The 21,976-nt window shown below is 32.5% G+C and overlaps 1 protein-coding gene across 1 annotated transcript in view; it reads left to right on the top strand.

The window, feature by feature from the left end:
• Positions 1-20,697, top strand: part of LOC149409408 (uncharacterized) — a 31,525-nt gene extending 10,828 nt beyond the window's left edge. The window contains exons 2-6 of the mRNA XM_089649809.1: positions 3,666-3,825; positions 6,835-7,015; positions 10,369-10,464; positions 12,602-12,706; positions 19,756-20,697. Of these exons, the coding sequence (XP_089505935.1) occupies positions 3,666-3,825; positions 6,835-7,015; positions 10,369-10,464; positions 12,602-12,706; positions 19,756-19,874 (661 nt within the window). The 3' untranslated portion in view covers positions 19,875-20,697. The remainder of the gene's footprint in view (positions 1-3,665; positions 3,826-6,834; positions 7,016-10,368; positions 10,465-12,601; positions 12,707-19,755) is intronic.
• The last annotated feature ends 1,279 nt before the right edge of the window (positions 20,698-21,976 follow it).

Below are 21,976 nucleotides of genomic sequence, written 5' to 3'. Positions count from 1 at the left end.
GGGTATTAAAATTATATAAGGGTACTAAAGTATTGTATTAAATTCTTATAATTATCCCTGACATATCTGATTCGTTACTGGATTTACTTGACACGCTTCCAGAAGTATACCTGGATTATATTATTCGGTATATAGATTCTGAATCTAACACACGTATATACTTTTATAAATTATTCTCTGGATTTATATTCACTTCAATGTATAAAGATTTGTTTTGTGGATAAAGGATTCGTTACTAGATACGTACTTTCAGCAATTATTTTAGCTATACCTACTTCTCATATACTAAGATCTAGTGATTTCGCACTTGGTAATAATTAATGGATTTATTTCAGAGATGTCCAGTCCTGGATTCTTTACCAACTCCATATTTGTAAAAATGATTCGCTATAAGAAAGATATATTTTTTAGCGCCGATTCGGCTCCAATACATATTCAAATCCGATTGATATGCACACTGCAACAATTAATTTAAGTCATGTTTAACTTGAGAAAGCTGGACAGAGTTGGCTGCTATTAACTTCGATGGTTGTTGCCCCTCTGGGCCAGTGACCGGGTATTGGACGTTTTACTTTCGGAACATTTGACTTGGACGTTTTACTTTCGGAAAATTTGACTTGAATTTATTACTTTCGGTATACTTTACTTGGTCGTCTTGCTTGGCAAAAAATTACTTGGATGTCATACTTTCGGAATATTTGACTTGAATAATAATAATGATATTTGGCTTATTTAAAAATCACCCCAAGGGCACTATTCTGATGTCTTATTTTCGAAACGGTTGATTTGGATGTCTTACTTTCGGAACATTTAACTTGCATGTCTTACTTACATTCGGGACTTCGATTTCTAAGTTTTGGAATATTTGACTTCTCCCAGTCGACTGCAAGGTGAAAATATCCCACATAATTAAATAAACTGAAAATCTTCAATAATTTACACCTTTTGGATTCAAAGATTCATTCTTCATCTCTATTAGTGTTAAAATATTTAATTATTTAATCAGTTTCCATGAAAAAAACAATTCCACATAATATAGCAGTCACGGTTTTATGGTTTACGATATATTTCTCAATTACAAATATCTATTTATTTTTCTCAAAAAATACGGTTTTTAATATTTAAATTAATTTTAATATTATTATTTACAATCTGAATGTACCAACATACGTGAATTTATAGACAAACTGAGCATTTTTAAATCTACATTTTATCGTTATTTTTATATTGTGTGAATATACAATAGTTTGTATATTCACACAATAAGTTGTTTATAAAACTCTTTGTTGATAGGTATCAAAATATTACATTTTTACCCTTTTTTGAAAATAATAGTTGTTTCGCATTTGTTGAGGCTAATAAAAAAACATATATTTTGTTATGAAGTTCTGCTACGTGCTAGTCTTAAAGAATTTCAGGAGGTAATCCAAATTATATATATAGATACTCGTATATATATATATGTATTTTTTTTAAATTATTTTTGATATGTTAAGTGTTTGATAAATCAATACCGATAGATGTTGTCTCTTCATTAAATATCACACATTATGCTTAAAATTATTATTCAATAAAAACTTAATAGCGGAATGCTAGAACTATTAATGTGCAATAGCAATTTTGTAACATGATTTCAACCATTAAAATCTTTAGAGTCGATAAAGGTCGTGGCATATTATAGTGTACAGAATACCTTTGGGTGCATTTTATATGTACGAGTTGGTGCCTAGGTAGTACATATTAGACCAGTTGGTGCCTAGGCAGTACATAATAGACGAGTTGGTACCTAGGCAGTACATATTAGACCAGTTGGTGCCTAGGCAGTACATATTAGACCAGTTGGTGCCTAGGCAGTACATATTAGACCAGTTGGTGCCTAGGCAGTACATAATAGACGAGTTGGTATCTAGGCAGTACATAATAGACGTGTCATGAAAACATTTTCTTAATTCGTAATTTTAAAAATTTCTCTCTAAATTATAATGCCATAATTAAGACATGGTGACAGAGCAAGCAAACAATATGAAATTTGATAAGTCGTGAATTGAGAATCGTGCAAAATGATTTTTTATAAATTTTTATTATAAAACAGCTGTATCCCATCACGCGTTTTTGTGGCTCCGTCTGTCTGTGCAGATAGAGAAACAATAGCGCGTTTTGCTTTTACGTCCAAGAGTTGGCGCTGTTTTTCATGAAAAGCATGTTTTTACATGTGACATCTATAGGTACGAGTATATAAAAAGACAAGCGTATTCCAATGCAACGTTGTGTCAAAATTTAATGGCCGAAGAACTTTTGGAGATTTAAGATTTAGAACAAACAATCATTTATATTTTTATTTAAAAATTAAAATTACAATTTTGGTGAATTTCTCTACTACCATATTAGGACTCATGCCCGTATTATGGTAGTATTTAATTATTTTATTGTACTTGTTTATACAGTACAGCTTTGTTATAATAATACTACATTATTGGCACTCGTTATTACAGCTGTTAAGTGACGATTCGGCTGTTGCGAAAGATATCCTTCTATATACATATACGCTAAACGTAGACGGTGATTTGGCAAAAAATCCCTTTTATTTTTAACAGTGCTTTGAAATTGATCTCGCCCGATAGGTACTATAAAATGTTTCCACTACGAAAGTGTAGATATTGTTTCTTTCGTAATGAAAACATGTTGTACTATTGGGTGAGGTCAATGCATTGATTCAAATTATAAGATATGACTTATTGCCAAATCACCATCGATGTGTTATAATATCGAAGGAAAAAAAATCACTATGACTTCAATAAGTATACTATAGTTTTAGTCGCAATGACGATTAATGTTCTTAGCATTTTTTTCCTGTAGAGCTGATTTCTTAGACTCTTCGACGTATTATTTGTGGTGGGAGAGAATTTCAAAGACAGACAGTAATTGTTGTTCCTTTATCCTTATGTAGCTGAATGTTGTACTTGCTACTTAGAGAACTTTGTTGTGGGGTTGAATGAATTTGACCTTTATCTTGATCTATACGCTTAATTGAATATTAAATATTAGGGCTGTACCCTTTCTTGCTGTATGGCTGATTTTTTAAATTTTTTTATTTATTTGGTATTATATTTTTTACATTTTAAGTTTTCCAGTAATGTAAGCCTCACTATATGGCCTGATTAAACTGACGATTTTAGTCTTATTAGCTATGTGACTGGATTCATTCAACCGTCATTACTTTGTGGCTGATTAAATTGGTGAATTTAGTCTTATTTGCTGTGTGGTTGCATACATGGGGGCCTTATTTGCTATGTGGCTGCAAATATTTGGGCCTTATTTGCTGTGTAGCTTCATAAATTGGAGCCTTATTTACTGTGTGGCTGCATATATTGGGGCCTTAAGTCTTATTTGCTGTTTGGCTGCACAAATTGGTACATTTAGGCATATCTACTGTATGTATTGGCGCCTTACTCATATTTGCTGCGTCGTTACATATATCGGCGACTTAGCCACGTTTACCGTACATATTGGCGCCTTTACCATTATTTATCAAAGTGTATACTGAATAATTTGCTAATTTCATTATTATTTGCTTATGCGCGTGGTGTAATGAGGTTGTGTCGTATTATGTAATGTGAATGAAGTGTTTCTGTAGTGGATATATGAGGTCCGTGTGTTGGTTGCAGGTTAGTGCTGCTGTGCGTGGTGGCCGCCCTCGCCCAGGATGCGGATTACCCCGAGGGAGAGGCCCCGAGGCCGCGCAACTCGCTGTTGAGGCGCGGCGCGCTCGCCCGCAACCAGGCCAACAAGGCGACCCCCAGTACCACCACCACCCAGGCACCCAAGGTATACACAACATCCACCCTACTGTACCACCCAGGAAACCATTATATAAACTTCAAACATTCATCCATCTTTCCGTACACCCTACCGTACCACTCAAGCTCCCAAACACACTCGTACATCCAACCATCCTACCGTTCCACCCGGGCAACCAATGTATTGACTACCTATGCATTTGATGTCTACAATAAGTTCATCCATCCATCATTCCGTTCCCCCTATTGTACCACCCACCCACCCTTTCATCCTTACCGTACCATCATAAATGTCGTGTCTACCCTTGACCCTACAGTAATAAAGTGCAACAAGGTGTAGCTGACAGACTTTAAGCAGGCATTTTAACCTCATTTGGAGTTAAAAACGACAGTCATCGTTTTTGTCTCTTTCTTTTGTCTTTGACGTTCCAATACTGAAGTGAAAGAGATTTAAAGTTCTAACTGTTAGTTACTCCAAATTAGCTCAAGAATCACTGGTTACACTTTACAATCAACTCACTATATCTAAAAACAAACCATCATAATATGCAGTGATCATACACAAAACAGAATGTTCATTTTTATAAAAAAGGGAAACAGAAAACAAACCCGCCTAAACCTTATAATGAGTAATACCGTTGCAACCTCCGACTATACACTGATAAAAAAATACGTTCCAACTGGGCTCTGAGTGACATGGCCATATCATTGTCATATTCATTCCCATAACCAAATTATCATTAACTAAGAAATGATGACTCAAAATCACGTCAACAAACAGACACCGAAGTTATCAATAAAAAATAAATAAAAAAATTCAGAGATTTTAGCATAGTGTTCTGAAAATCGATTCGGGAAGTCTTAACGACATTATATGCATTCATTAACATTTCTTGGTTTTATGCATACTTGTTTAGTTAAATTTAAGTGCTATAGAAATATGTTTATCAATAAAAATAATTAATACAGTTCGTGTTTTCGTGAAGAAGGTTCAATCGCTTTCACGTAGAATCAAGCAACAAATTAATGTCAGACTTTACGATGGCACTTTCTCTTGCCTAACAAAGAAGTCTAGCGACAATATAATATATGGTACTTTTCCGCGGCTCGTCTTTCTCCCAAATGAAAGGTGATCATTTAATATGTAATCTTGGAACAGGCTGCCGAGCCATTCAAATCGTTTACTTTAGATAAACATAGAAAAAATAAACCAAACTCTGAATAATAACTGACAGTGCAAATAATAATAATAAAATATCATCAAGGCTATAGTTGAAAGTAAAAACGGTTACGTCAGAAATCTCGTACTTTAATCTGATTCAAATAAAAAAATTAATCGATAAATTATTTCCAATGATTCAACACATCATCATACGAGTAGCTATTACCATATTTTTTAAAGGATCCGTTAAATAAATAATATGTTTTTCAAAGAAGAATCAGATGTGAGTAATCTTCGACTGATTAAAGAAAAGTAATTTTATATTACTTGTCGAGAGTTTCGTCACGTTTCCAACTTATTTTTTAATCTTCCTTACATATAATAAATTAAGAGTTCAACAACTAGAACCAGTTTAGTGGGAGTTATTCTCAAGTGAAATGAATCAACTTTTACGTTATGAGTCAATGATTGCGCTTTATTATTGAACGTTAACTAACTCATAGTATGTAAGTATTAGCATGAATTCTTTGATCACTTTTGATTTGCAGCGATGGTGTCGTATATATTTTGCAATATTGTAAGCGATTTTTCAAAAATGTGTTTTCTGTCTTGCTGCGAAATGTTGAAATTGAGCGAATTGCTCAGCGATGTTTATTTTTTTTTATTTTATGTTTGCACGATGTCAGCATGGTTAATTTATGTGAAGGTACTAGGTCTACTGCAACGTACTGGTGGATTTTAATCAAAATAGATATTTAGGAAATTTTTTGATTAGTACGAACATTTATTTTTATTTTTATAGTCTTTATATGTTAATGTTGAACTTTTTAAAAGATTTTATGTCATTTGTAGCTTGGCCGTGCTCTTTCAGTTGATATGATTATCACACAAATTGAGTTCTTTGCGTACAATCAACTTTAGAAGTTAACTAAAAAATAAAAAGATTTGAGATCATTAAATCAGCACGGCCATTGCAATGCATTTATTATGAGTGTGTTTTTTGTGTATAATTGCTTTGTTGTTTATGTTTCGAAGAAATAAATAACTCATTTTTATATTCTTCTTGTGTGACTTTATCAAATTTGACTTTATCAAATTTGACTTTAAAAAATTTGTGAGTTAATTATCTCTCTACTAAATTTTGTCAGTTAGATGTTACTAAAAAATCAACTCTTAGTAATATTTACCAAGAAGTGCATTAAATGGGAAATCCTTCGCAACAGATCTCCTTTCCTGAAGTACACTATCCGTGCCAGTTCATAAGATCGTGGAAAAATGCAAATGCGTGGAGTCACACAAGACCTGTGAAGACTAAAAACCAGGGTCATGCTAAAATCTCATCCACAATCTCCGACCTTTCTCTTATGAACATTGCTTCACTCCGATGCACACTGGATTGTGCTATTCACCTTACTATTTCATTAGTGACTTTCTTTAAGAAGATTTAAAACTAGGGTCATGCTTACATTTTATCCACCAACTCCGATCATTTTCTCATTGTGAAAATTGCTTCACTCCGATGTATTCTGGATTGCGACGCCTGCCTATTTCAAAAATAACTTTATTTGGGAAGACTAAAACCTGAGTCATGCTCAAATTTCATCCACGAATTTAGACCTTTCTGGTGAACATTGCTTCACTCCGATGCATTCTGGATTGTACTATTTTAAAATAAAAAATTTTCAAGCAGACTTAAAACCAGGGTCATGCTGAAATTTCATGGTGAAGAGTGCTTCATTCTGATTGTGTTTTTTCGCCTGCTTATTCCAGAAGTAACTTTCATTAGTATTACTAAGATCTTTCTTCACAATACAGTCCGACGCACACTAGTTAGTGTCATTTCACCTGGCTAATTTAGAAGAAACGTTTGTTTAGGAGGCTCCCGTGGAAGAACTGTCCGAGGACGATGAAGAGCTCGAGGAAGAGATTGAAGAGGAAGACCCAGCCACTACCACCGAGGCCAACAGGAGACTGAAGGCTGGAGTCGTGAGACCTTTCCGCAGCAACGACGACCTCCTGGCAGCCCTGAAGAGAAGGAGGGTCGAAGCCGCTAATGGTAATTTCAACACACTAATGTTTCTGCCAGCAGTTGTTTCTGTTGCTTCACCGTTTTATGACTACCCAATACTTTTCAATTAATTTATTTAAATTTCTTCATTGGATGATTTATTATTATTATTAGATAAAACACAATTTTATTAATTATATATTCAAATGCGTCTTTAGGATATGGCGCCTGGCAAGCGTTTTTAAATTTTTTTAAATGCCAGTGAAATTTTGTTCGAGTGGTATAAATATACAAATCTACAGGTTACCATTAATTACTTGTAAATGGTATTTTTCGAAACAAGTGTGAAGTTAGAGAAGATTGTGAGGCGGAACAAAAGGGAAAAGAGAGGAAGAAGAAGAAAGTACGGAAGTAAGTACCTGGCATTTCAGACCTGTCACTAAACACAGCTAAACCCATGTCAATCAACTTTTTAATTCTAAATTTTAGTTTTTACCAAGTAGTGAAATGAAATACACTTTTTCTTCCATTATAAGATGATATTTAATCAGTAAAAATTAAATTAACCGTTGGCCAGATATAAATGATATTCGATGCTTTAACCTTGTAGATATGTGTAATTTTGCTTGGATTATTATTTTTTTCGGGTTTAGAAGTAATGCAAATGTTCGTTTAAATTAACATTAAGTAACAAAGGGTAGAATCAAGAAAACCTTCACATCTATATTTTTCAAGAGAATAAACCAAAAAAAATTAAATCACAAATTTCTATGACAAATATAGATGGAGGAAAAACTATTTTTTATAACTTAAAGATTAGCATCCAACAATTAAATTAAAACTTGTCGAAATTTAATTGGGTTCAGCAATCAAAATGGTAATAAAAATCACTATGTAACTTGCTAACTCAAGCAATACAATAAAAGATTTATCTTAACGAATATCATTTGACTTTAGTAAATTTTTTCAATTTTGCGAAGAAAGACACAATTAATAAACCATTTACATCTATTTTTTTAAAGGAGTATTTAGGTAAAAGAATCTTTCAACTAAAACTAAATGTTTTCAATTGGTTAGTGCAATCCATGGTTTAAGCACCAAGCGGGTTATGCTAGCATAGTGAAATCGATAAATTTACAATATCGGATCGATCGGCGTAACTACCGATGATTTTATTCCATTTTCCCGAGCATGGTCGTGATAAATGATATCCAGACCGATGTTGATAACGCAATAAATCTGAATCGATATACATTGGCAACACTGGCGCATCTCTCTATGAATTGACATTTCTAAACTTCAGGCAGTAATTTAAAATACTAATTAATAAATAAAATACTTAAAAATACTAATAATGGTGCTGCCACACGCAAAGCTCACATCAACAGATAATATAAAGCACAATAGCGCTCGCCATACAATCCCATACAGACCCGACACACGTAAAAAGATAACGCGCTATAAGTGTGGTTCTGAACTTCGCTAACCGAATTTATTTTACGTAACCGCTCCCGACGCGATATTTGAAAAGTTATGCGTCCCCCTCTCCGCCGTAAAAAGGAGAGGGGGTCATTTTAATTACGGAGCTACCGACTAAGTTCCGTGTTCCCTTTGACAGCCATGACATAAGCAGCCTAATAATGCATTTCTTATTTATTATGTTAGCTCATATCGTCATGTGTGCTAGTAAATTTAGAAACATAAAAAAAAACTTTATTTGGCAAAAATACTTAACATATATTTAAAATATAAATATAATCAATATTTGAATTTGAAGTAAACAAATTTTCGCCCTTTCAAAATTAATCATATTTTTAATCTCAGTATGTTTATATGGTAATATTATTCGGTTTTTGGATAAAAGTTGGACGGCTTGGACGAAAGTTGAGCTTATTTTATAATAATTTATTATATGTCGCTTTCGTCGATCGGCGTGCGAACTGCGAATTTCCTGATTCGACGGAGAGGTTATGTCAGGTTATGTGAAAATGCGCTATTTACGCGCAGATTGTTTAAAATCTAAAAAGTTTATAAATAGCATTTATAATTATATAGTTGGCGGCATCATCATCTGAGGATGAGCTGTCCAACAGATCCAGCAATAGGCGACAAGTATCATCCATTTCGAAAACGTGCTCAAGCTGTCAGTAAGTAAAGTTGTCACTTTGACAGATGAAATTATGTTCCTCGGCCGCTCTCGAATTCAACTGACCCCCTCTCCTACCATAGGAAGAAATATTTGATAGCGTCGTGTGTCGGTAGAAAAGATGATGCGCTGTACATTAACTTTTGATGTGAGCTTTGCGTGTGGCAGCAGCTTGAATTGACAATGTCGAATTGAAATATAATCTTTAACCTTTCCTTATCTGTGGTGTGTATTTACTACACATTGCTTCAAATAACTTTAATAACTCTATAAATATAATAAATTCTGGGTTCAGATTTTAGGAATTCCTCCGTTATACATTTATGCAGTGAATTAAAAAATAATATTTTACATAGTTTTCAAATTCAATTAAAAATCAGAAATTTTTGTTAAAAATTGGAAACAAATACACCAATACAATCAACCGTGTGATACTGCTACGCGAAGTTGTGCGAGGAAATGACACGCTATTGATGTCCCGCTTTAGTTCGCTACGCAAAAACATGAGAAATCCACACGTCCGCAGTTGTATTTTGATTTAGACCATCGATACCTTCGGCCGCACAGCTCTGTGTGTGCCAGCCGCCAGCCAGTCGGAAGCGGACCGTCGTTAGATGTGGACCCCTCGCACGTTTTAATTATTATCACTTTTGATATAAAATATAATAAACATAAGCGATTAGCTATGAATATTCATATTTTTCCGATATTAAATCGCTTATTTTGAGATGTGTATTGACTACACAGCACCGGAACGCGTGGATTTTTTTAGCACAGTAAGGGAAAGGTTAATATACACTGGCAGTCCGAATTTTAACACTAAAAGTGGTGTCATTAGTCATTGTCATATAACATAGCTAACATTTTTTGTTTCTTGAAGCTGGAATGGAGTCAATTGATTACGTCTTAGATCGTATGATCGTAGTCTATGGATCGTATAAACGATTTCTTTCAGTTCTAAGAACTTAGTTAGTTCACCCCCATTCATTAATAAGCCAGTTATTTTGCATACCAATCGACATTATTCAAAAGTTGTGCATATTGGCATCTTGAGGACCGCGCAAAAATTAACAGCTTTTGTCTACCGACTATCAGACGACGGATTTCGTCAATATAGTATCGATATAGGGCTTTATCGATGGTCCGTGATGGACCTCCAGAGCAGTCCCTCTTTGAAACATTAAAACAGAGGTTTTTGCCTCTAATGCTACAAATATTATCTAACTAATTTATGGAAACTTGTCAATAATTATAGGCAAAACACACCACAAGGACGAGTCATCCGGCGCACCCGCCGCGGCCGAAAGCCAGTCCTCAGCAGACCACTCCCTTCCAAGCAAGAGCAGCCAAGGTAACGCTACATTTTACTACTTCTCGTTTGGTGCGTATCGAGTGCAACCAACTATGGTACAGACAAAAATCTGATAATATAATTAATTTCTTCCTGGAAGCGTTGTTGGTGGTCGCTGCCAAGGTAACGTACTCTAATGAAATTCAAAAGCTCAGAATTATATTCAGTAAATGAAAGTATCTTGTGGATTATATCAACCTCTAAGCATTCTAAAGTTGAGGTGTTTCTAATTTTTGATGGTCAGATTTAACACCCCAAGGTAAGCACTCTAAAAGCAAAACTTGCATTTTTGAGCTCTAGAATTAACTAACTTTTTTGTAGTTTTTTCAACGCAACTGTTTTCAGCTCGCAGCATCATTCTGTCTTAAGTTTTGAACGATTGACATATAATATGACAAAAGGCCACATCTTCTCTTCAAAATTGCTCAATAATTCCGTCTTCTTGCTTTATTTATATGCATAAATCATAAAACAAAGTTTCTTTTTAATGAATTCAACTCACTAGACCCCCATCATTTCACAAGAGAACAATTTCCTCTTATATTTATGATAGTAAGAGAAATTTAAAAAAAATGTCAGGTTGTTGTTAATCTTAAAACGTTTTCGTTTCTATTTTTTATTATTATTAGAAAATGTTCTGTTTTTCTGACTTTTGACATGGTCCGACTCATGGAACTAGGATTCAAGTCCGACTCAAGAAATTGGTTTCCTTGATATGTGTGGCGTCTCTTCCACCACTCACATTCGCATTATATATTCTCCTGGAAGAGTATGCATGAGATAATGTATGAATATGAATGAGGCAAGGAGCAAGACCTAGTTTTCGGCGGTCCATCCATCAAATGGTGTGATTGTAACTCACCAGCTCGTTAAATGTTTTTTGAATAGTATCAATAATTAGGTAGGAACACTAAAAATAACTTTTGAAGTTTATAATTATTTTTTATTGTTCCTTCACAGCAATTGGTAATTGGTAATTGTAAACGGTTTAAATTTTTAACCTCACAACGACTTAGCCTTTGTTGAGATTATAATTTATTAATATCGCAAAAATATATTGAAAAAACTTTAATATGTCAAAATAAATGTGACAAAAATATTTTTTACAAATGGGTGAAAACGAAATAATGCCGTAAACAATACTGTAGGGTGACTATATGATAATATCGGATTTTATGTTTATAATATGCTATCAATAATTCAAGGACAGACATTAAAAAATATATGCATTTTAATTTAATTTGCTACGCAACTAGACACCTTCTCTAGAATGTGTTCACATTCAATGCTGTCAGAAACAAGTTTTATTAATATTTTTAAAATAAATATAATAATACACATGCGATAAAAATCATTGTTACATTAAAGCGGATTTAATTACCGCCTTAACAAGGATTTATTTGTTTATTAGTCTGCAAGATCGAGCGTAGTTGTTGGCCTCTGAAACTTAAAAAATCACCAATGGGTATCCTTACCGGAACTATAGTTTATTTACAACATCCATACATGTCTATGTATCTCAAGGTCAAGGTCACTTCTAATCCTCATGGGATAACATGTAATAATATGATATATTGTATATCTTATGCATTGGTACGCGGTTCCGCCCAGCATCTAAGTGTTAGATTCTCTTAGCATGGCATTGGTAAATGACCAAATTTTAGAAACGAAGCCATGACTTCCTCTATCCTAACAACACATCCCAATTGGGATGCCATAGCCCTGCTGGTTCAGTGCGGTTGGGATGTTTGTTCGATATACAATAAAAATCGAAAATATGGAAAACAATGTCTAAATTATTAGCTCTCGTAGAAAATTATGTTTTAAGGTAAAAATATGCGTCAACTTCATGTTGCCAGAGCTCATATATTGAAAATTTTGACTGTTTCAGTAGAAAGACAAGCAACTTTTCTAATTTCCGCTTAATTTATTTCTATATCGCTGAGTTTTATATATCGTACAATATTTTACAGCGCCCTAGAGATGATTTTTTACAAAAAAAAACCAATACAAATTATTGAAATATTACACGTCCTCTCCATTCTTGCAATAAATGACCAAGCCACCTGAATTGCGATTTTTCCAAAATAAATTATTCTTAGTTTTAATGCATATTTTGTATTTTTGGTCGTTTCAGGGGGCCGAAGACGCTACACCGCCCCAGCTAAGAACGAGCCCGCCGCGGCCGCAGAGGACACCCCCGCCACGCCGAAGGCCGTCAGAAGTCGCTTCAGCGGAAGAAGTAATTGATTACGAATTATTTACGAAACTGTTGTAACAGAATTAAATTATATACAAGTTATTATGCCACTGAATAAAAAAAAAACATTTTATGACCTTGATTCATGATTTGTTTCCGAGATTCCGCACCTAATTCATTAACTTTACTGTAGACTTAAGACTGGTGGATTATTAAAACTATACATATATCATTTTATATTATACAATGGCAATTTCTGCAGCCAACAAAGTGATTAAATGAATGTAACATATCATGGAAATTTTATTTGAATTTCGGATTAAAGCAATGTCAAAACATTACAATTTTCCAAATATACTAAGCTAAAATCAGCCACAATTGATGGTCACTATATATTATAATATATATCATTTTCGTAGTTCCTAATTATTTTTCGATCTACTTAATTGTTTATTTAATTGTTTAAAAATCAATTTCCTTCTTTTATGATTTACAACTTTTAGGCATTGGCGGCTGGTTATTCGAGCAATAGCGCTAAGATTGAAAAAAATCGTTATTTTCCTACACAATATATTATTGTAGTAGCTAATTCAAAATATTATTTGGCAAATAAATAGAATTCATACGAAAATTTTGTTTATTAAAAAACACAATAATATAAAAAATGATTAACTTTTATTTCAATCTTAGTTATCTTGCAAAAAAATATTACTTTCTGGGCGCTGTTGGTTATTAGTAGTACCTACTTTTTAAATGTAGAATAAAACATTTTTTATATAAATATTGTTTTTTTAAATATATGTGAAGAGATTTTTTCAGTTCTGTATTAATTTTTTACGCATGACAGCAGCTGTTTATCCTTCATTTTTAAAATATTGCAGAACTGAAAAAATTACGATACATTTTTAAATAAGATAAAATCTAAATCATAATCATTAAATTAGATTTTTTTCTCACAAAGACAACAATAGCGTACTTAAGAAATTTGGATAAGTTTCAAAAAACGATTTAATAAAATGATGTGATTAAATGTATTTTTTTAAATCCCATTTAATATTCATAAAGTTATTGAAGAAATGAGGTGGCGAATCAAGGCTAAAGTGCATGCTGACGAAAACATTTAATTATTGCATAACATCATTAAGGTTGGTATACTTAATATTATGTGTATATAAATATACATAGTAAAATTATGCAGGTGGGGGTACACAACGGTTTGAGACAGAAGCAATCGATTATGTTATTGATTTCGATAAACATCTGTATGTCACGATAATGTAAGTAATGGGATGAACTGCTCTTATTTGTAGATTTCTATGACTTGCCAACACAAAAAGGTAACACTTTAATCCTGAAATGAATTTGACTAAAACTTGGCTTTTCCAATCGCGTAAAGTGATTTCAATTTGCTAAAACAACAACAACCACCTTTTTGTTCTGGAAAGTCACAAAGAATATCACTGCACGTCACTGGCAAATTCTCAGCACCTGGTATTGGATTTTTAAAATATAAATGAAATAATCAAACATAATTTTACACCTACTGTTATGTTTCATATCGTCAAGTTATTGGAATGAAGTTCTTTTTAATTACCTAATCACCTTTCTAACAACTTCAAACTCGTTGTCTAGTGTATCTAATAACTAACATAGTGTGTACTGCCAACCACAGTAGGAATTCACAAAGTGAGTTGTTGAGCACAGTTTCAATAAATAATTTCAAGTAGATATGAGACAGAATAACAATAAAATAATCATAATATTATATATATTTAGTGGATATATAAATATGATGATACAATGTCGTTCAAATTTAATGCAACTAAATTATAAAGATCAAGTCAATGTACATCTTTCTGCTTCCAGGAAGTAAAGGTAGTTGCATCCGTATACGTTTTAAAAAATCCTATATTATTTCATGATAGTACTTGTATCTTTCTGCTTCCAAAAAACCTGATTATTTACTTCATATCTTCATCAAAAAATCATTTATTCAAAATTTTTAATTACATCCGTGTGCTTCTCAGGTGTAAGAGCAAAATTTTCACGAAAGAAATTAATTACGATGGTTCCCCTTTTGGACGGTGGAGGATATAATTGATGCGAACGCGTGAATTATATTTTATTTATTTTTCTTTAGGTATTGGGTTGAATCATTGGAGAGATAAACCGAGAGAAGTCTGTTGTGGGCGTTTCTGTGTGCCCGAAGCAATCTCAATATTCTATTACTTCTCAAACGTTTTCAAATATCGAAATTCTTTCTTGAATAGAAGATCAATTTAATTTGCCTTTCTATGTCCTAAGAGTAGAAAGGCCTTTAGCGACAAGGGTTTTTTTTCAAGTCGGTATTCATTACACTTCTCTTGATTTATCTCATCAAAAGGTTAAAATAATGTGTAAGTATTATATTGTTAAACTAGTGCTCAAACAAGTAATCTACGTTTTTTTAACAGAAATCGAAAGAGTTTTATTTACAAGAAGGTAAGTTATCGTACTTGCTGGTTTGGATCAGCGAATAATAAGTGTGTTTATGTCAACAAAAAATATCCTTTAAGAAAGTGACATTTTCAAAACAAATGGTGATGGATTTATAATATAGGAGGAATAATTACATAAAACTGGTGACTCTACATCACATCAAAAAACCTAGCCCTAACCAAAACCTAACTAAAACCCAACAAAAAAAGTCAATTTTTTCGGCCACTAAAGGGTTAAAAACTTTTGGAGCCGGGTCTACACTTCGATGCATTTAAAAATACATCAAACAGCTGATATTAATCCGCTATCGATTATTATTAATGATAAACCAAAAAACATGCACATAAATGAAAATATTGGTTAGGGTGTGCAAATACCACATTTGATGGCTTATCACATACAAATCGACAATCCACTTAACTTTGATTTTTTGACCTTTCAACGGTTCCGGTTAATCGCCGATTCTCGGCCTGTTTCAGCTTTTAATCAATTTTTGATCAGCTGTCTAGCGTAACGATCATCTTGTATTGCACGTGAGCTGATCACAATTTGATTAAAAACTTAAACTGACCGAGAATCGGCGTTTAACGAATGGGGAACGTTGAAATTTTTATAAATAAAAAATGGCGCTACTCGAAGATTTGTTGGTAGGTAATATAAAATTTTGGAGAATAGTTATAATACCTCCCACTTTTGACATTTCCCATTCATTCTGATGGCAGTATGCTACACTAGCGCCTCCTGGCGGCGCGAGTTGTGCGGCTTGTTTTTCTTTCATACATTTTTATGGATTTTTTCAATTCTACTAGCGCCCCTAGTAGCTAGAGTTACCAGCTAAAACAAGTAAACACTGCTAATGTTTTACTGGAATTGGGCAAAATTATTAATATTCTAGGGTATTTGGTGATAGGTAATCTTAATCATTGGATTCATTTAGAAATACCGCAATCTAATTATTGATGATTCAGGATAAATTTACATTTTGCTAATGTGAAAGTAACTTTGTTAGTTGACTAACAAAGTTGATAACCTTAAAAATATGCTGACAAAAAATCCTCTGCACAATTCGACCCCGATTTTTTTACAATAAATATTTTCGGATTACAAATAACCTAACCACATTTGGCGTTCCTTGTGCAATTCAGGATCACACGAGGATAATACCGAAGACAATGCAATAGTGTCCTGCTCCGTAAAGATCCTTGATCTCGCGGGGTAGGACAATGGGACAACATAATAGTAATAATAATAATAACAACAGTCAACCACAAAATTTTCCAAATTTTCTAACTAAAGGCATTACTTATATGTTGCCAAAAAGCGAAAATATTAATAATCCCTCTTAGTACAGACCCATTACATGTTTACCGACAATATACAAAATTTTAACATCTTGCTTGACAGATTTAATATATACTTATTTAGATGAAAATTTTTTTTTATCTGAACAAAAAAAAGGTTGTCGCAGAAAACATATGGGATGTAAAGAACAATTAGTTATTGATTCTGTAATTCTAAAACAGATTCAAACTCGAAAACGTAATTTACATACTTGCTATATAGACTACCAAAAAGGCTTTCGATAGTGTCCCGCACTCGTGGCTGATCAAAGTATTAAATATATATAAAATTAACCCCATTATTATTAGCTTTTTGGAAAATATTATGTCCTTTTGGAATACCAATTTACTTATCAATTTAAAAGGTAAGAAAATAGTAATACCGGGCATTTCAATTAAAAGAGGAATTTTTCAAGGAGACTCATTGAGTCCTCTTTGGTTTTGCTTAGCATTGAATCCTCTATCTAAAATGTTAATTAAAAGCAAGTTTGGAATAAAAGTTAAGGGTAATACAAGGGAGAGTAGTACAATTTCGCATTTATTATATATGGATGACATAAAATTATTTTCGAATTCTGAACAAAATTTAGAGAAAATGATCGAGATAGTTAAAAACTTTTCAGATGATATCAAAATGACTTTTGGTTTAGATAAATGTAGAACGATCCATATAGAGAAAGGCAAAATTGTAGATGGGGACGAGAGTATATTTAGAAATTTCCAAATTACTAGTATGAAAAGGGATGAGGTTTATAAGTATTTAGGATACCCACAATCAAATAGATTAGACCATACTAGTATTAAAAATGATATTAGGATTAAATTTCAAACTAGGATCAGGAAAATTTTAAAATGCAATCTATCTGCTAAAAATTTAGTAAAAGCAATAAATACTTGGGCAATACCTCTATTAACGTACTCATTTGGCATAATTAAATGGTCTAATACAGATTTAGAAAACTTAGAAAGATTAATTAGAACTACGCTAACAAAGTTTAATTGCCATCATCCAAATTCAGCTATAGAACGAGTTAATTTACCTAGAAATTTAGGAGGTAGAGGTATAGTCAAAATAACTTCTTTGAAACATAATCAGGTAGAAATACTAAGAACTTTTTTCCATAGGAAAGCTCATAGCTCAGAAATGCACAAAATAATTTGCAAGGCAGATAGAAATATTACACCTTTAAATTTATACGATGAGAATGCCAACATTTTTATAAATCCCAACCAGGAATTATTAGATTCCTGGTCAAATAAAATTTTACACGCAAAACACTTCAATTATCTCAACCAAACGTATGTTGACAAATTTTCGTCAAACAAATGGTTGAGTATTGGAGAGTTGAGCGCAGAAATAGAAGGATTTATGCTTGCCATTCAGGATAGAGTCATTAATACTAAAAATTATAGAAAGCATATAATCAAAGATACAAATCAAATTGATGATTTGTGTAGAAAATGTTTGGCTTTTCCGAAAACTATAGAACATATTATATCGGGATGTTCTATATTAGCACCGTCCGAGTATACATTTAGGCACAATCAAGTTTTAAAAATAATTCACCAAAATTTGGTAATTAAACATAAATTGATTGACTGCCGTAATATAGTACCATATTATGAATACGAACCAAATTCATTTTTAGAAAACGAATTTTATAAAATATATTATGATAAAACTATACTAACAGACCGAGCGATTAGTCATAATAGACCCAATATAGTTTTACATGACAAAATTAGAAAAAATAACTTATATCATTGATGTCGCTATACCAAATTCCTGTAATATTCAAAAATCTGTTAGGGAAAAAATAAGAAAATACACAGATTTAGGAAATGAAATAAAAAGAATTTGGCATTCTCAGACTATAAAAATATTACCATTCGTTATTTCGGCTACTGGCATTATACCTAGCTCTCTAATTAAAAATTTGGGCGTATTAGATCTATCAAAAAATTTATATATAAAGATGCAAAAGTCGGTCATTTTGAATACATGTAGGATAACAAAAGATTTTTTAAATATTTATGTTGAGGGATCAGTAGGATTTATAGGCCCTGTTAGAAGTTCTACCGAGCCGAACCCTCTGATATGAAAATATCTGGAGACGGTGAATTTTTTTCCCATTTGATATCTGGTGAGTTGACGTGTTGTTGTTCTTGTATTGTTTTGTATTTATTTTACTTATATAATGCACTTACACAGTGTTGATTGACTAGCTGATCCTTTGTGGAAAAGTGAGTGGAAGGGTTTAGTTTTTCCTATGGGGAAGATTTAACCCGGACAACAAAATCGGAAGCAAAAAAAAAAAAAAAAAATCAGTATAGCCGTTTATGTATTTAAAATAAAAAATAAAAAAATTAATAATAATTCTACCGTAGTTCAAAATTCAAACGCGGAACGCTATCAGAATAGGTAGACGACGACGCGCGTTACGAGCGAATTAGCGGAAAATATTATCTTTCTATCGGTCTTTTATACCGAGATGAATAAATTGTAGTGTTCCATTTACGCGATATTTTTAAGCAGAAGGCTATTATGCTAATATCTTATCAAGCTTGGTTTATTTTCCTGTCTTCCAAAGTACTGTTCACACTATGACAGTGAGTCCCAAGCTGGGACAAAACAGTATTGCACCGTCCTGTGGAGAGAGGAATCAAACGAATACATTCAAATCCATTCTTTGTGAATGCATCTTATTGAATTCGAAGTGAATCATATTATATTTAAAGAGTATCGTGTAGAATTTGATATGAGTCTTATCGAAATCCAAGTGACTTACATTGAATTCGAAGTTGATCGTCTTGAAATTGAACATCAAACTGAATTCAAGTAGATTTCACTGTATTCAAAGTTGATCATCTTAAAATTGAAGTTGTTCCAATTGAATGCACATTGAAGTCTACGAGATTATTTTGAATTCGAAAATGATCATTTTGATTTTCAAGTAGATCCTGATAAATCATTTATAGTTATATGGATTATTTTGAATTCGGAGTCGATGATCTTGAATTTGAAGTGCCTATATACAAATGTTTCAACGGATCCAGTAGAATTTTAAATGAATCATTTTATAGTCGAAGTGGATTACATTGAATTCGGTGTCGGTCGTATTGAATTGGTAATCGATCATGTATAAGGTTAAAAAAAGCATTAAAATCAATATGTTGAGTATCAAACACGTATATAGGTACTGGTATCATAATTAGTATAAAAGGTAGTTGGTTGAGCATGTAACAGAAACTAAATATCAGAATTATTTTCAGGCTTAAAGCGGGCGAGCTCGGCCCAAGCTGACGGAGAGATCACTGGATTGGAGTCAAACCAGGAGTCCGTGGAGGTGAAGCCGAAGCCTGCCTTCAGACCGGGGCAGAGGCGATTTTAATTAGACTATCTTTGTGATTCTTCGATAAACTAAATTAATTTTGTTAAATGTAGCTTTGTATTCGATTACTTATTTATAATTCTGTATTCAACTTTTAAGAAAATACTGGGAAAATGCTTTGAAAAATTTCATAATTTTTACTTTCCACAGTTACCTTAACACATAAGGTGTAACAAATTGACTTATTTGGACTTTAAATGCAGACGCCCCTTTGGCCCGTTTAAGCTTTTGATTAACCTTTGATCAGCTGGCAAGTATAACAACAAGTTCGGTATTCTGAAACGGGCTGAGAATTGGCAAATATGTCACCGGCCACCAAAATGGAAAATCTACATTTTGTTATCTTTCAAAGTCTTTCTGGCACGTCTTGTTATATACTATATACATTATAAACTCATGCATCTATAAATGAAAAATAGTTAGTTCCTTTACAATAATTAGTAACGTACTTTTATTAATGAAATGACCACCATTTTGTGGATGAGAATAAAAATGATCGGTTAACTAACTTACCTACAACCTGATTCTAATTGTTTTTTTTCATATTTAGTTTGTATTTCTCTTTGTCGGAAAACAGGCCACAGTCAACATATTTTTCAAAGTGTTGGAAAAGATTATAATATTTTTATAGTTAACATTCTCCCCGATTCGAATCAGGGGCTGCTAGGATACTCAAGAAAATCAGTATAGGGGGTCCTCCTTGATATTCATGAGTGGTGCCCATCTTAGAAAGTTGTGTAAAGTTCAACATTACATTACGTGTTTGTATATATTTGTATAAAATATGTTAAATTTATGAAAATAAACCTGACGAAAATAAAAATATTTTTTTTTGTACCCTGCTCCCTATGTATACATTTTTTTAAACAAATGTTATGTAAAAAACAATCTGAGAGATCTCTTACAACCTTGAAGATTACTCAGTTTTGTAAGACTTTTAAATAATTAAATTTGTTATAATTGATAAAAAAAATAATTATACAAATAAAATACATAAACTTTTTAGATGATATCAAAATGACTTTTGGTTTAGATAAATGTAGGACGATCTATATAGACAAAGGCAAAATTGTAGATGGGGACGAGAGTATATTTAGAAATTTCCAAATTACTAGTATGAAAAGGGAGGAAGTTTTTAGGTTACCCACAATCAAATAGATTAGACCATCTAGTATTAAAAATGATATTAGGATTAAATTTCGAACTAGGATCAGGAAAATTTTAAAATACAATCTATCTGCTAAAAATTTAGTAAAAGCAATAAATACTTGGGCAATACCTTTATTAACGTACTCATTTTGCATAATTAAATAGTCCAATACAGATTTAGATAACTTAGAACGATTAATTAGAACTACTCTTACAAAGTTTAGTTGCCATCATCCAAATTCAGCTATAGAACGAATTAATTTACCTAGAAATTTAGGAGGTAGAGGTATAGTCAAAATAACTTATTTGAAGCATAATCAGGTAGAAATGCTAAGAACTTTTTTCCATAGGAAAGCTCATAGCTCAGAAATGCACATAATAATTTGCAAGGCAGATAGAAACATTCCACCATTAAATTTATACGATGAGAATGCCAACATTTTTATAAATCCCAACCAGGAATTATTAGATTCCTGGTCAAATAAAATTATTCACGCAAAACATTTCAATTATTTCAACTAAACGTATGTTTATGGTTGAGTATTGGAGAGTTGAGCGCAGAAATAGAAGGATTTATGCTTGCCATTCAAGATAGAGTCATTAATACTAAAAATTATAGGAAGCATATTATCCAAGATATAAATCAAATTGATGATTTATGTAGAAAATGTTTGGCTTTTCCGGAAACTATAGAACATATTATATCGGGATGTTCTGTATTAGCACAGTCCGAGTTTACATTTAGGCACAATCAAGTTTTAAAAATAATTCACCAAAGTTTGGTAAAAACATAACTTAATTGACTGCCGTAATATAATACAATATTATGAATACGAACCAAATTCATTTATAGAAAACGAATTATATAAAATATATTATCATAAAACTATACTAACAGACCGAACGATTAGTCATAATAGACCCGATATAGTTTTACATGACAAAATTAAAAA

This window comes from Hesperophylax consimilis, chromosome 31, assembly GCF_061612785.1.
Source record: "Hesperophylax consimilis isolate HC1 chromosome 31, BYU_Hcon_1.0, whole genome shotgun sequence".
NCBI lineage: Eukaryota > Metazoa > Arthropoda > Insecta > Trichoptera > Limnephilidae > Hesperophylax > Hesperophylax consimilis.
The sequence above is the reverse complement of the archived record's forward strand: the minus strand, read 5'-3'. Positions and strand labels throughout refer to the sequence as shown.